Raw genomic sequence first — 17,139 nt, 5'->3', positions numbered from 1 at the left:
TTGGGAGAGCAGACTGTTCAGTTGAACTAGAGTAGTTGTACTTACTGCTATGGAAATACCTGATGATGATGGACTAGGCCATTAATGCCTCTGTGCACAGACACGTACAGCATAACTTTGTTATTGTATTTGCATTATGTGTGTTGATTAAGATGCAATACACAGGATTATCCCTCACTCCCCAAACCTTGTTTAACTGGGTAAAATGATGGAATAGAAATAACTACAGAAGAGGGAGTCATTTGCTAGCTGCTGCACTACTGATTAGTGGCAGAACAAGAGAAAAGATTTAGCTTCAAGTTTAGCTTCTATTCACCACACTGCTCACTAAACCATGCCGCCGCCAGACAGCAGTGCAGATCTGTAATCATTTCTTTCCTCTGCGGTCTAAATCTGACTTGGTGACTACCTTTAAAACCAAGTGAAAACAGCTTTATCGGGCTGTACCCCTTATTTCTCTCGTCTACCTTACTACTGCCCCTACTGAACTCCACATTTCACTTGCAATTTTGAGACACGCACAGACAGAGATGAAAGGGAAGAACTGACACTCAGCAATCAACTGCCAGACTGAACCTAGAGGATGCTTCCATGGGAAAGGAATCCTATAGGCCGAATGGAATGCCTACTGCTGTTAGAAGGGGAGTTACGAATAAAAGTTCTAGGCTTAGAGCAAGTTAGGAAAGGTTAGGACTCACTGACCACACAGATGACTCGTGATGCATACTTTTTAACGACTGTGTAAAAAAATAACCCTGTTCTTTCTAATAGTTTCACTTCCATTGCATTTTACATCAACAGGTCTCAAATCCCCACAGAAAGTATGAGAATCTTCATTTTGCATGAGAATGGACAGCTTGCTCAAGATGACAAATTCAGCTAGTGGTAGGAACTACCCCTTTAACGGTCTTAATTCAGAGGCTAATATACAGCCTTACATCGTGCTGCTTTTCCAGCAGTAAAACAAGTTTCAGAAAATTCAGACTTCAGATTGGAAAGTTCCCAAATGCAGATTCATACCAAGCATCAACACAGCCAAAAATAAGCTAAAAATTTCACAGAAAAGGTCAAGATGGCATATCTAGGACTTCTGCTTCTAGTCAGGAACTGCCCCACACACAAACAGCCCAGTTTGCTGGAATTTCCAACTTTGGCCCCAACCACAACTTGTCAGTATAAAATTAAAAGGGAAGACCATGGGGTAGAGGAAGAACTCCATCACATCATCAAAGTTCCAAAATTATTTTGATTAACTCTCTTATGAAAAAATGAAGGAAATAATTTTACATCTTTATTCAAACCAGCTTGACCATTCTGAATGCCAAAACAAATTCACAAGAAGTACTAGGACAAATAATGCTCATTAGAATGTAGATAGAACATGCCAGACATACAGACATAAAAACCGAATCCACAATCAATCCACTTCAGCATCAGCTCTCCACTGGCCCCTTATACCAGCTGCTTCAGGGGAAAGAAACTCTTTAAGCAGTTACTATCGAATAATCTAGGGGGGGGAAAGGTTTCTGCCTGACTTTTCCTTATTTACTGTTCTCCTTCTGGAGATCTTGGTTGTGTGCTTCGTTTTGCAACAGTTCTGTCTATTCTTATTTTTCCTTTCTGAATCTTACTGAACTCCAGATCTCAGACAACACTTTGAGTCAGCAAGTTCCACAGGCTAGTTTGCTAAGCCTTCACAAATACTGACAATTTTTAATGTGCCAGTTCACAATTTAACAAACTGCTGCTCTCCCCTGTTTATGTGATTTACCTAGAAACTGGCAAGCAGAACCTAGACCTGGATCTGGAACAGAGTAATACATGAAGCCGCTGTTCTCCATAAAATTGCTTAAAATCCCCAAACTGTCAGTTTTGATTCTGCCTAATATGTTGCACTTCTGCCTTTACTCCTTCCTTCCTCCCCACATTTCTACAAAAATACTACTTTGTTAAATATTACCGAAGCTGCCAGTTTGCTCAAAGCTTTATCTGTCTTACTAATCCAGTTGGATCATATCCCTGGTGAACAGAAATTATTCCAGATACATACATGGAATATTTGGTCACAATGAAAACAATACATGAAGAACTTAATTTAAAAAATAAACATCAACAATTTTGTCAAGGTAAGCCCAGATGAACTAAAGGTAACCAACTCTTACGCTGGCATTTTTGTAAAGAATCATGAAGCACAGACATCCCCAAACAGCAGACGCTGACAGATAACCATCAAGAGAGACCCTCAGCTGCCTCAGAGCACAAACAATTTGAGGTTGCTTTTGTGAGAAAACGAGGATTTTTTCCTACCTGTCAATGATCACGGGGTCAGATGGAGTCTCATTTCTGTTGCCGCAACTTTTCTTCTCACAGCACCGACTAGAGAGAGAAAGAAAACCAAAATTTTATTTGGACAGTCAATAGCAAAGCAACCAGGTAAAAGCCTTGTCTGCAAACCTTCAGGACTCAATATACGCCTAGAAGAGTGCCGCAGAAAACTGTAGCTAGTCTTTCCAGAGGGGAGAAGAACTAATGGAATTGGGTGCCCAAGTCCTGGTTGATTCCAGCTGGAGTTTGGTACTTGGCTCCCCATAGTCTTTTTTGAAATTCCCAGCCAAAAATGAACAGCTCAAAATATGGTCACACTTTAGACTAAGGCGCTATTTATAAAGGCTTCATAAATTATTAACAGATGTCATAATGACATTACAGACACAAGTATCATGTGTTATGTATGGTTAAAAGTCCATGAAAAGAAGGTGTTAGGACTAACTATAAGCAACCTAATGATTTGTTATATTCCAATAACTGGTTTGTTGCTTATCAAACATCTAGTAACCCCTAAGTTTCATATGCCCACAGAAAACTTCAATACTATAGTAGCACCAATGAAAAAAACAGAAACTACACTTAGATCCTAGTAAGGACCTGAAGAAATGTTTTTCAGGTTGGCATTTTGTCTGTAAATCCCTTTGCAATTGTTTCAGTGATGATAAGCCCTTAAGCATGTATTTATACACATTTTATACTGTGTGGCCACCAACACGATTTGTATGGAAATCAGAACTCTCTCTGTTGAGCTAACAACATTTATATTTATCTGACTTGGTAAGAAAATGCAAAATAATGCTGTCACCCTCAGGAGTTTGCAGTAAGGTACATCTCGCAGAATGACATCCATGTGATGTCCACATCTATGCGTGTGTGCACGCACACGCAAAGGCAAGTGTGTGTGTGTGTGTGTGTGTGTGCGCACAGATGTGTACACATAGACATATCAGGAGATGGTAGAGAAAAATACAACCTACACTCAGGAATTATTTGATGTTCTTCGATCCCAGTGAATTAAACTTTCTTTAGGAAAGAACAGAACCACTGCATCTCCTTTTTCCATTTTTAATAATGATAATTAAAAAAAAAAAAACCCACAAAGAAAAAAAAAAAATCAAGAGACAGGTCATTATTTGATTTCCTCCAATATACTCATTGGCATGGGTGATGCTCCTTGCATATACACCAGCTGAGTACCAAAAGTTTAACAGACTTTAAAAACAGTCCTTGCTCTGAAATTCTCAGTCTTAAAAATTTGTAGCAACATAGAACCCATTAGAAGATGGAAGCTGTCTTGATGCTCAGGTAGTTTGTTCCAACCAAAGCAGACATGGGAGGGAGAGAACAGAGACACCCAAAACTTTAAGTAGACTGTATCAGAAGTCCCATATGCCTCAAAATTCACCAGATCAGATTTCGCCTTAAATTACACAAATGCCTTTCCAAATTACGTTTTTCACATTCTACGTGGTTTGTTCAAATTTACAGACATGGAATCAAGAAATTGTTTTGGTTTTCATGCAGTTGTATAATAGGTGCTGAATACATTTGCAAAATTCTCAAGTCAGTGCGAGTCCCACAGTTTTCCAACTGGGGAGCAATTCCAAGCAGAGGAATTAAAAAAAAAAAAAAAGAAAGAAAGAAAGAAAATGCTTGAATTCACTGAAGGCAGTATGAAGTATTGAAGGAATAGCTTTTTTTCTTGAAATGCTTAATATTCAATTATAAATACCTAAAATTAGTATTTAGACAAAAAGAAAAACCACCTCGTTTGAGAGATGAAAAATTTCAAACGCATGCATTTTCTCCTCAAGTTACAGTGTGTGCCAGAACTTCCCGTTTGCAAGTTAAAAGCACCCAGCAAGATGAGATACAACTAGCAGATCTATTTGGATAGCAGCTCTAACTGTTTCAACATTTCTACATTCCCTTTGCCTCAAACCTGCACTTATTCATCAATGCTAGTCCTTTTAAAATAAAAGGATACACTAAATATTTAAAAATCCCTGGGGCAGACCCTCTAGCTGCTGTAAATTGTCATAGCTCCATCGACTTCAGTGAAGCTATGGTAATTCACACTAGCTAAGAATATCCCACTCCCTCCTTCTCCCAACTTTGTTTTAAGTGCATCTTTTATGCATTTCACTGCCTAATGATTGTTTATAAAGAATTGTATAGTTTTTATACTAAAAGCCAAGATGCGCGATATTTTCTAAAGAAAAAAAAATAAAAAGCAGAAAACCCTCACTCAGAAGAATATAAATTTGGCATGTACTTCTGACATGTCCAATATAACAATGCACTGGAAGTCACACCGGGAATAAATGCCTTGCTGGTTTACATGCCTCTAATAAAACAACAAAGGGAACTCAATTTTTAAAATATTTTTGTAGTGTTTTGGGTTTGGTTTTTTACAGCCCGCTGAAACTGCAGTCATTTCCTCTCTTTGCAGTAAACTAAAGGAGATATCTTTTAGTCATGTAACTTATGCAGATGGTCGTAAAAAATATTTCTGATTGCACTACCCCACAGTAGTGTTCAAGCAGAATACACCAGCAGTACCTCACCCCATCTCATATACTCTTCCCAGAAAGGCTGCCATTTCTGGGCACAGTAAGTATTTTAGAACGAATTATGCGAGATTGGAGTACAACGCGGCTGGGTCCCGAAATAAGCATATCTTGTTTTATTTTAGTTTGCACAATTACCACAGGTAGGAACTTTACATTTGTAATACTTCATAATTTTCCTTCTAAAACTGTGGCTGACAGCTAAAGGTCTCCAAATATTGTACAAACATCTACATTCTTAGCACACTTGGGTAACAGATTTTTGTTAGTGCGCTCAATTTTTTTTTCCCCTTCGACCGTAATTCTTTTTGAGCTCAAACTTATATGAAAAAAATTCTTAATTAGGGAAAAGTAACTCACTTCCAGTGGATGACTCGTTCACACATAAATCAGAGAGCTTTTCAAGACTGAGGATATTTCAGCCTAGCATTTTAGCAGAAGTACCTCTCAAATCTTTAAAGCCTGTTTCCAAGTATTTCATCACAGTATCTAAGTACTAACATTTCCACCGGGTTTGTTTTACGAGTGCTGTCTGTAACAGAATTTACTTGTTCTAATTTAAGTCAATGGCAAAAATCCCAAACTCTGGTGGTCCAGGTTCAAGCCTACAATATTCTCTCAAATCACATTATTGGCATGGCTTCACCGATATTTACATTTCTGCTACAATGTGGTGCTAGGAACATACCTTTAGAGATGCTCATTTGCTTAAAACAAAAATGTCAAGGCCTAAGGGTTCTATTTGCTACACCTTTTCTTATTATACTTTCCCCTCTAACTAGCTCTGCATGGGAAAAATAATGGCTTACGTTATGAACAGTCCTGGAAAAAAACAAAACAAAACAAACACAGAAACCAAAAAGCTACCACAGACAACACAAGATCTACAAACTGAATACTCCAGAAGGCTGGTATCAAAGGCAAACTTGCACCCTTTCCCTCCTCACACTTGACTAAAATGGTTTTAAAATTCAGCCCTCAACTTCCCTCCCCTCACCCCCCCACCAAAAAAAAAAAAAAAAAAAAAAAATCTGTCTCTAATTTCAAACTCAAATAAGCTCACAGCATGGTGGCCTTTGTTTTGTTTTCTTCTCCCCAACTCCTCCCTGCAATTGCATAACAAAAGTGTCTAAATTCACACCATCTGGCCGATAAAGACACAGGCCCCAGTGGCCGCCTGGCCCAGCTGATTAGAGCTCCCGTCTAGTCTGAGCCTTGTGGCGAAAGTCACAGCTGTGGGGCTTGCCTGCACTCAATACGACTCTGTTATTAGCCAGCTGTAGGCCCTGAGACTACTTCTGTTCAAATTATAATACCTTTTAACCCTCTGAGCATTGAGGGCATAGGGGGTTGCTGGCAGCAGCATAACAACTAGTTTCCTCTTAGTCGATAATTGGAAGAAAAAGAAAAGGAGAAAAAAGTTATTCCAGGAGAAGAGACTGTTTACCTTGATTTCCAACCATCGGGGGGAAAGAGTGTGTATTTAAGATAGACCTGTCTAAGAGGAACATTTCCCATTAGGCTGTAATAACCCAAATGAAAAAATTCAGATCGGCAAATAAATAAATAGAGCCTCTCGCTGAAAGCACTAATTATTGAGAGTTTAACTTTCAAATGGTATGACAGATTGCTGTAGCCGTATCAATATTTAGACAACTTTCCTGCTAAGCATGCATCTGTCACTGTCTGAATGGGAGATGCGAGTTTCAGATGCACTTGCCTCTATACAGCAAGAATATCTGCGTGTGTGATTACATACAAAAAAAAAAAAAAAGCCAAAAAAAAAGCCTACCTTCAACTAGCGAGGATGGGAAGAAGAGGAGCAGAAAGACAGGCAGACCCTTCCTTTTTAAAAACAGTAGGCATCAATTTGGACAGCAGAGTGGGTACAGTGCATTAAATTTTTATATACTGTTACTAATGCAAACTAAACTAGGGGCTTTAAAAATTGATGCTGCCACTTAAGCAGCACACAATGAGGAAGATTTGATTATTGTACTTAAAAGAAATAAAATAAAATGTCAAGTTTAACTAGAGCTGGATCCATTCCCTTGGCATTATTCAAAGTGATATGCGTAATGCCTCTTCAGCACACACAGCATCCTGTTCAGAGACACTTTAAAAAACCCACGACATTTAAAAATCAAATGTCTTGATTATGTTACAGAGCGCTTTTGATTTCATTACTAATCTGTGCTTTACATGGAAAGGATGTCCCCAAATTGTAATTCTACCTTGGCTAATCTGTCAAGCAGGAGAGTTCAGTATAGTCGGAATAATGGTTTACATTTGTAGAACACTACCTTAAATCATGCATGGAATATGTTTATAGGCATCAGTGGAGGCCAGGTATACCACAGCTAAACTGTGTTTGACACTAAAAAGGCATGGAGAGGCAGCAGGGGAAAAAGCCAAATTAATTTCATTTTAAAGAAGTACACTTGGATGGGAAGGTGCTGGTGTTTGCGGAAATATTTTAACTTCTAAAACAGAACTGTACTCCCTACAGTGGAGAAAGATGAAGCATGCTAACTGTTATCTTGTTCTCACAAACCAGGACTCAACTGCAGAGCAATTCAAAGATTTTTCTTCGCTAACGTTCACCAAGTTATAGTGAAGACTTTCAACAACAGGGATAGCACCCACATTTAAACACGGACGTTGGTCCTAGATGTGCCAGAAAGCCACATATAGACCTGGGATCTTTGCTGCTGCATATACAGGGCCTCATAAAGCGCACCGTATGCATCTCATACATGATAGATGATGCTGTGTTTGGGCATACATATGTGAATGTTGATTAAAAGTAACAATGCTCATTTTCTTAATTAATGAGAGCAAAGCATAACACAAACACTATACATTTACTTGATTCTCATTGTATTTAAGAAGTAATGGAATAGTTGACATAATTGTTAAATACTGAAAATGAGCCTTTTCCCTGACAAGAAGCCTGTCCAAATAAGCTGCTCTTACTACTACATTAACTGAAAAGGCTACTCTAAAAAAAAAATAAATCCAGTAGCAAACTGCAACATTAAAAGAAGCAACGTTCAGTCCAACAGCTTAACCCTCTCCCACTAATACAATAAATCACAAACTGTGTTTAATAAAGGTCAAGATTGGTTTTGCCTTTCATTTCATGAAAGAACATTCTATGCACAATTTAACACATTTTAATATAAGAACATTGACTGTTTGCATTGTTATACGTATTGAAAAAAAATTTAATTACACGAGAACAGGAAAAGTAATAAGTTACCATGGAAGCACAATGTACATACATAAGGTACATGTAACTTCAGACTTACACAAATGTTATTAAAAACATCCTCAACTCATTTTATCCTCTAATTTATAACTTTACACGCTAAAAATTGTGTCTTTTTAATTAAAAGGTGGAAGACCCCTAAATATTGCTTACACTGTATAGAAAATAGGGATTTGTATTTTGGTTTGAGGGGTTTCTTTTTTAGTTGGGTAGAACTAAGCAAAATTAAAGAACATTAATGATGATAACTTAATTAAGGAAATTAAAAGATTTCACCAGCAAAAATTACAGTAAGAATGCCTGTTAGTTTCCAGGTAAAAATCTGTAAGTTAAACTGCTCGTTCTCAAGAGGTGAACAGGTATTTTGTAAGAAATAAGCATATGAAAAGTCTCGATTTAAACAACAAACACAAAGGCCTAGTTTAAACAAAAATAGCACAGCTCAGATCATGGACGTGGGGTTGCTAAACCTTTTACAGTAAAAAAAAAAAAAAAAAAAACCAACCACACACCAAAACCAACCCCAAACACACAGCCCAAATATCTGTATTGAACCCAAATCAAATATCCACATGGAAAACTAGTCTTCCTACACAGAGAATCTCTCTGACTCAACAACAAAACAAACAAACCAGAAAAATCAAACTCTTCCTACCTACAACTTCATCAGAAAGGCCGTTCTGGCACCTACAGAAATAGGCTTAGCAAATGACATGCCATTAATAAAGTCACCTTACCTGCACATGACTTCATGGGTGAGCAAAACTCTGCACATTTCAGGATTCTTGTTCTGTCCTTCATAAGTTATAGGCTAAAAAAAATTAAGAAAAGGGGTAAGCCAGTAGCGTCAAGGGCTGGTTGCTTATCATAATATTCCTATCTGAGGTGAAGGCTTTTAACATTGCTCACCATTGCTTGCAAATAAATACCTTTCCCCAAAGCCTTTATGAGCAGGAAAAGCAGCTTAGACATACATATTCATAAAAACCTAGAATCCACAGAAGTAAAAGCAGCAACTTAAGACCATTACTTTTCAATTGCCCTCAAAAATAAGGTCTGCAGTACACATGAACAAGAGACAAAAATGAACTAGAGAAGAAAAAACACGCAAGGCAATGTGAAGAAAAAAGGAAGGATGAGGCGGGACAGGATAGCACGGCACGTATTAGTTCTGCTCACCTGCTTAGTGACTGAATCGATGAGTCTAACGTACAGATCCTGTTCAGTCCTGACACCTAGAGCGAGAGAGAAGAGTAATAAATAATGCTGCTACATGCATCTTTCCCTAAACATCAGAACAAAACCATTTAGTTTCATCTAGCGCCTTATCAAACGGCCTCAGAAAGACCATTTAGTTTTGTTTCCTCTAGTGCGTTTCCCAAGCCCATCCACACCAGGTAAACTTCACCGCCCAGCCCTACACTGAGGGGGCATCATGCAAGGGAATTTCTGTGTATTTTAGAAATTGCAGTGACAGCACCTGCAAACTTTGCCCCACTGTACAGCCTACAGAAGCTGACCGGTAAGGGGACTCACCATTGCTATAAAGGAGTTGGAGTTTGTAATGCGTGCCGTTGTTAGTCTTTTCATTGCCTTGCTCCTGAAAGAGAGAATTAAAAAAAAAAATCGTCCAGAACTTACACTTGGCACATTTAAAATGCAGAAGCTGATAATCATGATGGAAGTGACAACAAAGTTCATTAAAATTCTGAGAAGTGAATCCACTGATTGGGATATATTAACCTTCCGAGTGACCCAGGACAAACTACAAAATACTGTTGACATCTTTTCCTGTAAGAGTTCAAGAACTTCTTTTCCTCTCTTATTTGCTATTATGCTCTCACAACTTTTTCAAGGCAATACTCCGAGACGATTTGTACATTTCAAGTCAGTTTATATAACGCAGATTGATAAAGGGAAAGCTCAGTGCATTGGGTTTTTTTTTTAATTATGATGTGTTCATGACTTCGCAGTAGTATTATTTTGAACCATTACTGATCTTTATTTCTTGAAGGCTGTGTTACAGGGATGTTTCATGCATTTTTTTTTTTACTGTAATTGCCTAGAAGATAATTATTTATGAGCACCCTTCATAATTAAGAAAATCTTGTCCATGACTGAGAAAATAATTGTAAAACCAATGTGAAGTGGTCAACACATGGACTTAAAATCCAAAAGCAAATGCTTTTCAAGTCCTGCCATTGACTTTGGAGTCTTAAGAAATACATATAACCAAGCTCAACAGATAATGTTGCATATTACAGGTCAGGTTCCACTTCTGTTAGGGCAGTAATAAAACTTGGCAGATCTGGTGGGTACCAAAAGAAAAGAAAAATCCCGCATTTGTCCCCCATTAAATTTTTAATGCTGTTTTCAGTGGGTGTATGACATTCCCTTTGTATTCCCGATACAGCAGAGGTTTGCAAGCCTTTTTAAATACAGCAGCACACAGAGGGCAACAGCTCTACCAAAGCACCTGAACCCTTGACCAAGAGCTGGTTCTATTTTGTTAGGGGCAACAGGTATTAAAAGTTAGCAGCCCAATGGGGAAGAAAAGATCAAATCTGGGGAGGAGAAGAGGAAGAAGAAAGATAACAAGCCTTACTTTATCATTTTCTACAAAGTCCACAAAAGCTGTCCTCTCTATTTCCACGGGCTGCCCCTGTCTGTCGTAGAGAGCCAGAACAAAGTGAAAGAAATTGGATTTCCTCAAGTTGGAGGGTGGCTGCTTTTCAAAGTGAGCTCTGGACAAAGCTACTCCGCTGTGGAGGAAACATACGGGATGGGGTGTGGGGGGAGAGACAAAGACATTACCAGGTTGTGCAGCAGTAACGGCAAAACAACAACAGAAAAGGCAGAACACGTTCAGATGAAAGCCGGGACCCCTCCGCCCCAGGGCACCAGCAGCCGCCTGCCCCCACCGCCCCCGACCCCGGCGCTGCCCCCGCTCCAGGCGGGGCGGCGGGCAGGGCTGGCAGCGGCTGCGGCCGGGCGGGGAGGGGGCGATGCCCAAGTTTGAAGCTGTCACCGCCACGCTCCTGTCGGCTTCGCCCCGGCATCTTTCCAGCTGTGCTCCGAGAACGAGAATAATTTACAGACCCCGAGTGTGGAGAGACCGGCTACTGCTAATGCGAGTTTTCCCTCCTCTGCCTAGCTCCTTCTCTCCCTCACACTCCTGATGGAGTGAGCGCACGGTGGGAAGCAGATGTAACGTATCAGAGGGTCTGGAAGTGCTGTCTGTACAGCCCAGCACCGCTCGCTTTTCCTGTAGGACAAGACAAGCGACCTTAAAACGTTTCCTACAAGCGGACTGTCAACTTGAGGGCACCTACGGTTTAGGTAAAAGACAACTAGTTTCAAGCAGAGCATCGGCTTTCCTCAGCGGCGAAGTTTGTCAGCATAGCCTTTAGTCACTGACCTATCTGAACCAACGCCTAGGTCTTCCATTTCTGATTTAAATGGAAAGAATTTAGACTCAAGTTAATTAGCCCTTGCCCAAATCTTGTCCCTGACTGCAGAAACTGCAGTGACGTTTCCCGCACATCTCCCGGCTTGGAAAGATTCAAACGCTTTTGCGCACCCACAGCATCCCTACTGCAGCTGCATTTCTCAGTGAAACTAGTTGCAGCTCCCTCTCCCTAATGCCGATTTCTACCTTCTGCAGAGAAAAGAGGTGCATGTGAGCACCTCCATATTCCTTAATAGACAGACCAAGTCTATCTGCCAGACAAGTTCGGAGTCAGAGCAGCTTCGGTTTTCAGTCCCCAAAATAGCTCCACTGCATTGGCAAAAGTATTTGACTCTTTCGGAGAACTACAGATGTTTCCTTGTGTTTTCCATTGCCAAACAGGTACAGTGTGAACTCACCACAGCCGCCACAATTGCACTTAGTTTGGGGCTTCCTCTCATTCTGCATGTAAGAACTCGGATTTCTTGGTTTGTTACGGATCTCTGGAAAAAACCTGGCGATGCCACCGCCCGGCACAATGCGACTGCACCTCCACGGCTCCCGCGAATTCAAGGTTTCTCAGGAGCCGTTTCCTTTCACTTTCGGTTTCCCCAGGAATAAACCTCTCCCCCCCCTCTATTTATTAAACCGTCTACCGACGTTCATAAAACTTGGAAAACTCCTCCCATAGCGCTTGGAAAACCTTGCTCGCGGATCAGGCCGTGGGTGGGGGCATGGATGTGCTACTTCCATAACGTCCCTGTTTCATTTAAAGTCCCATCTGCTGGTACATGCCCTTCACCTTGTCTCTATACTAAATAAAACCCAACCTATTCCTGGGACCAATTTAGCCTTCTGCTTCCCCGACGCTGCTACTTTTTTTTTTTTTAACTTTTTCTTTTTAAAGGTATCCAAAGAGCGAGGAGAAAAAATATATATTTTTTTTCCCTAAAAGTGTTTTCATCATCTTACCCCTAACGGGAAGAGACCGGAATAGCGGTCCTGTGCCGGCTTGGCTGGGAAGAGAAAATAAAAGGCGGGGGGGGAGCTCACCCGCCCAAACAAGTACCAAACAGACAGCCAAGCCCCCAGCTCGGTGTGTTTGCCAGCGTCTCGGATCAGCGGAGATCCTTCCCGCACTCGGCAGGTGCTACACGCAAGCAGGGCTGAGGTTCGGCGGGGGCTGAGCGGGAAGCCTGCGGGCTCCGCGCAGGACGAGCCTCTGCGGGGCTCCGCGCTGCTGCCGCGGCAGTGCCGAGCTGCCGGCACGCCTTCCCCTTCTGCAAGCTCCCCGCTCGCTCCGAATCGCGCTTTGCTCGCCGCTTGCCTGCTTGAGGCAGCCAGCAGCCTTGGATCCGCGGGTTAAGATCTCGCCAACGCCTACGGTAGCTACAGAGCCACTTGGATTAAGTAAAACAAGATGGGCCGGGGGAAAAGGTCTACATTTAAGTCAGTTCTAACTTGGTCCACTCCTGTTGGGCTGTCTGACCCAGAAAGCGGGAAGGAGTAGTCTGTATCACTGGGTACAACCAACCCACCGCCCCCACACACCTCCCTTGTGTAGAAAAAAAGAATGATCCCACGTCTCTGTCATCTGATGCCCGCACTGGATTTTAGGACTCCTGATGCTCTCCGGTTTTGGAGCGCGCCTCTCTAGCTCTAGCTGTACTACCTTGAATTTTCACTGACTAGAGGAGACCAGGATGGGGACAGAAAGTGAGAAAATAAATTTAATATAAAATGTAAAGAACAACAGGGAGTAAAGAAAAGACTTGCTTAAAAAAAAAAAAAGAAAAAAGAAAAAAGCGGGGGGGAAAGTGGGGGAAAAATAGTCATGGTTACCTTTGTGCTGCTACGTTTGCATCCACAACCCCAACGTTTCTGACCCAGGACCTGACGGAATCCATTTCAGAACCTAGAGATTTATCTTTCAGAATTGGTCCTCTTCCTAAAGTATCTTGAATCCCAAACATTTAAAAAGTCTATTCCAACTAGCAACAGTTTCCTTTTGGGAGATAAGGAAGAAAGGGAAAAAAAAAAAAAAAAAAAAAGACGCAGCCTTTGAAAGTGACACACACAAATCCCGGGCAAGTGAGAAGTTCAGCTTTAAAACCAACTTCTTCTGCTTTTAAATGCTACGTGTTTTTAATGCCTTCAAATAGGGGAAAAAAGTTTCTCCTCTTGCAAAGTAAAAGTTACGCTGATTCAGTCTTGCCTGGTATCATCATCCTTCAAACGCAGGAGAGGAAACTGCATCCAGAAACTGATCGCTGTTAACAAGGATCATCTGTTTCTCAACAGACACAGGGAGAAGGATTGATTGCTGCCTAATCCAGGAAGGGAAAAAAAAAAAAAAAAAAGAAAAAAAGCAGCGGGACAAACTGTGAAAGAAAGGAAGCGCCGGGGCTGGGGGAGTCTGGGTACGCGCCCGCCCGGCAGAGCCCGTCCTCCCCGCGGCGGCCACCATGAATGGGTTACAGCCGCGGAGCAGACATACCGGGCGGGGGGCGGAGCCTGCTCCCAAATAAGGGGTCTACATTTGCATGGCCGCCCCCGATTGGAGGGCTGTGGGCCATCCCGCCGCCGCTTTGCCCCTGCCCCGGCGCCCGGCTCCACGCAGCCACCCGCGGGGCGGGGCGGGGGCGGCCGGGGCGGCGCTGGCCGGCGGGGAGAGGGGCGCCGGCGGCCGCCCCGCCCCGCGCCCGCCCCGGGCCGGCCGGCGTCCGGCCGAGCGTCACGGCCCGGCAGCCCCGCGCCGAGCGGTCCTGCCCCGGCACACCCGCACCGTGCCGAAAGCGGCATTCCCTACCGACCCGTGCCGATCTGCCGGAATACAGCGACCGCACAGGTAGTGGGCTGGTCGGCTTGCAGGCGCGGTATTTGAACCCCCCAAAAAAAAACGCTCCGAGGGAAGGAGCTGGGCCGCGCTCGCAGTGCCTGCGGGGGCTGCGTGTGCCTGCCCCGGCAAGAGCGAGCGAGCTGCAGCGCACCCCAACACCCCAAAGTTCTCGCCGTACGCGAGCTGTCAGGTCGAGCCTGCAAACTTTCCGCTACACCCCGTGTAGGCAGCATCTCCCACGGACGGGAGCGGGAGCTCTCCCCAGCCCAGCCCGCCGCACCAGGACGATACCTGAGTCTGCATTTATCGTCTTTTTTTTTTTTTTTTTAAACCACTCTGCCTTGGTGATCTCTTCCTCCCGGCCCTTTTGTATTCTGATCTGTGTATAGATCTGCCCCTGAAATCTATATAACACCAACGCGAAAACAGATTTCAAGACAATGAATGCAAATCTGTGCTCAGAGACCATCTGCCAGATGAGGGAATCAGATGTTCGGTAGTTAAAGGGACAGCGCAAGGATTTCCTGGACTCATTATGTGCAGCTCCTCTCTTTAACCCGCTTTATTATGTTTTTTTAACGGGATAGAACTATAATTTCCATTTCAGAATAAATCCTAACTCCATCCACGTTCAGATGCATTTCAAAAAGCCACCTTTCTATTAAAGGCTAAATTATTTTCATGGAGTTTCATACAGTCCTCTCAAAAAAACCCGCAAATTAAAATCTTCCCATAAAACTTTCATAAAAATGTATCCTTAATTCAGGCACGAATGAGGGCAAAGCCGGGACTCGAGATTATTCTGTCTACATAAGTGACAGACATGGTACTGGATGAACTAATACATCTCACACAATCTTTGTTCAAGGAAATTCACCATGCTAACCCACCTCCCCAAATTGATAAATATGCAGTAAGTGATTTTGCCAGGTTAGCAAAAGGCGAGGCTGGCGTTAATTTAGCGTTAAAGGAAAGCAACAGCAGTTTGACGGTGCTATAGAGCGGAGGCCAACCTTTCGAGATAGGATCTTCGTGTATTTGAGATGCATTTCCTCAGTATAAAAAAAACCCACCACCAAACAGGGTAAGATATTAAAACAAACAAAAAAAAAAAAAAAGAAAAGTGAGAAAACAAGAACATACAATGTAAACGTACAGGCGATAGTAAGGTGTATTATGGTGATTTTTTTTTTAATCATTTCCCAAAAGGCGTGGGTACATTTCCTCGAATAAAAGCCCCCTCTTTGTACTAAGATCATTTCTGGCAGTGCCACTCTGACCGTTTCTGCACTTACTCTTAAACCTGGGGCAGGGACGGAAGGGGAGGGGGCGGAATTCCCACTCGATCTAACCTCGGCCGATGTATTCATAAGGAGAAAATGTTTCCTAACAACTCAAGTCCCTCTCTCTGAGTGCCAAAGCCCAGCCTGTCCCCGCAAGGCGTTCAAGGGAGTCCGGCCGGATCCAGCCCAGATGCTCACTCCCCTCCATCCTAGTCGCTTAAGAAACGCCGGTGCGCGGCCGGGCGCGCCCGGCGGGACCGTGCCAGCTTTAGGAACAATGAGGACTCGTGTGCCGCGGCCCCCGGGGAGCCCCGCTTCTCGGGATTCATAGCGGGTCAGAGGGCAGCGGCGCAGGTCAGAGGAGATGCACTCCCTTCGCCCCAAACAGCTGCCACCAGAATTTTGCACTTCGGGGACGAACCTTCGAAGGGAGCCTTCCCCTCTCGCCCCAGCGGGGGCTGCCGCCCGCGGGGAGCGCTCCGGGCGCCCGGGGAAGCGCTGCGCTGCGGGCGGCGCAGCCCGCGCCCGGCCGCCGCACCGGCTCCGGCAAGGGGAAGCGCTTTCGGGACGAGAGTTTTCTCCCCCCCCGCCTCGTTTCTCTCCTTTGCAGTGTATCCTAAAAGGACAGGAGTTCTTAAATACTTCTGAAATTCTAAACTCCTGATCTCGATTCCCCATTCCAAGCACTTGGTTTAAAAACCGTTTGGGAAAAGCCCATCTCTCAGACTCTTCTACTGTAGATTCACTGAGTCGAGGCAGCATTTTTACTAGCACAACCGCCGCTTAACGTGGATTTGCACTTTAGAGGCTTCCGCGGTTCAGCTAAAGGAGTCGGTTCCACCGGCAGGTAAACGGCACCAAGTAGCTCCGGGGGGGACGAGCGCGTTGACTTGGGGGAAAAACCCTGCAAGACCTGACGAGGTCACCTCGGAAAAGAGGGGGAAGCCTCCGGCAGCCTCGTCTTCCACATCGTACCCGCACCCAGTTCCAAATACCATTTAGAGACATAAAGGAGAGCCCGCCGAAGGCTCGGGGAAAGGGTTTCTCGGAGCCAAGCGGCGCCGGGAGTGAGAACGACCCCAAATCGGCAGCGGAGAACAGCCGCGGGGTGGCTGCCGCGCACGAACCCAGCGCGCCCCGGGGCGGGGAAGGGTGTCGGGCCGCGCACCCCCGCGCCTCCCGGGCGAGCGGCCGCGGACGGGGCCGGGCTCCCGCCCGCACCGGCGCCGCCCTGCGCGCAGCCCCGCGCCACGCGGCTTTCACAGTCGCGAATGGCTCCAAGCGATTTTCTTCCTCGGACTAAAAAGAGAAAAAAAAAAGGGGGGGGGGGGGGGGGGCAAAAAAAAAAAAAGGGCAAGTAGTTCGGTGAGCGCTGATCGTTTCCTTCTGGAGGAAGAGCG

The 17,139-nt window shown here is 43.9% G+C and overlaps 1 protein-coding gene across 11 annotated transcripts in view; it reads right to left on the bottom strand.

Annotated features, from left to right (window-relative positions):
* The window catches only part of EBF2 (EBF transcription factor 2), a 141,868-nt gene extending 127,571 nt beyond the window's left edge, over positions 1–14,297 (bottom strand). For 9 of the 11 annotated variants that reach the window (XM_086477216.1, XM_086477224.1, XM_086477218.1 and 6 more), the window contains exons 1-6: positions 13,460–13,590; positions 10,775–10,931; positions 9,706–9,769; positions 9,349–9,404; positions 8,907–8,980; positions 2,308–2,376 (exon numbers count right to left, since the gene is read on the bottom strand). In XM_086477216.1, coding sequence (XP_086333342.1) covers positions 2,308–2,376; positions 8,907–8,980; positions 9,349–9,404; positions 9,706–9,769; positions 10,775–10,931; positions 13,460–13,590 — 551 coding nt within the window. Of the gene's footprint in view, positions 1–2,307; positions 2,377–8,906; positions 8,981–9,348; positions 9,405–9,705; positions 9,770–10,774; positions 10,932–13,459; positions 13,591–14,241 lie in introns of those variants that run through there. The other 2 variants (XM_086477226.1, XM_086477222.1) reach the window with 2 other exon arrangements.
* Between the last annotated feature and the right edge of the window lie 2,842 nt (positions 14,298–17,139).

This window comes from Leptosomus discolor, chromosome 23 (genome assembly GCF_034619465.1).
Source record: "Leptosomus discolor isolate bLepDis1 chromosome 23, bLepDis1.hap2, whole genome shotgun sequence".
In the NCBI taxonomy this organism is placed as follows: domain Eukaryota; kingdom Metazoa; phylum Chordata; class Aves; order Leptosomiformes; family Leptosomidae; genus Leptosomus; species Leptosomus discolor.
The sequence above is the reverse complement of the archived record's forward strand: the minus strand, read 5'-3'. Positions and strand labels throughout refer to the sequence as shown.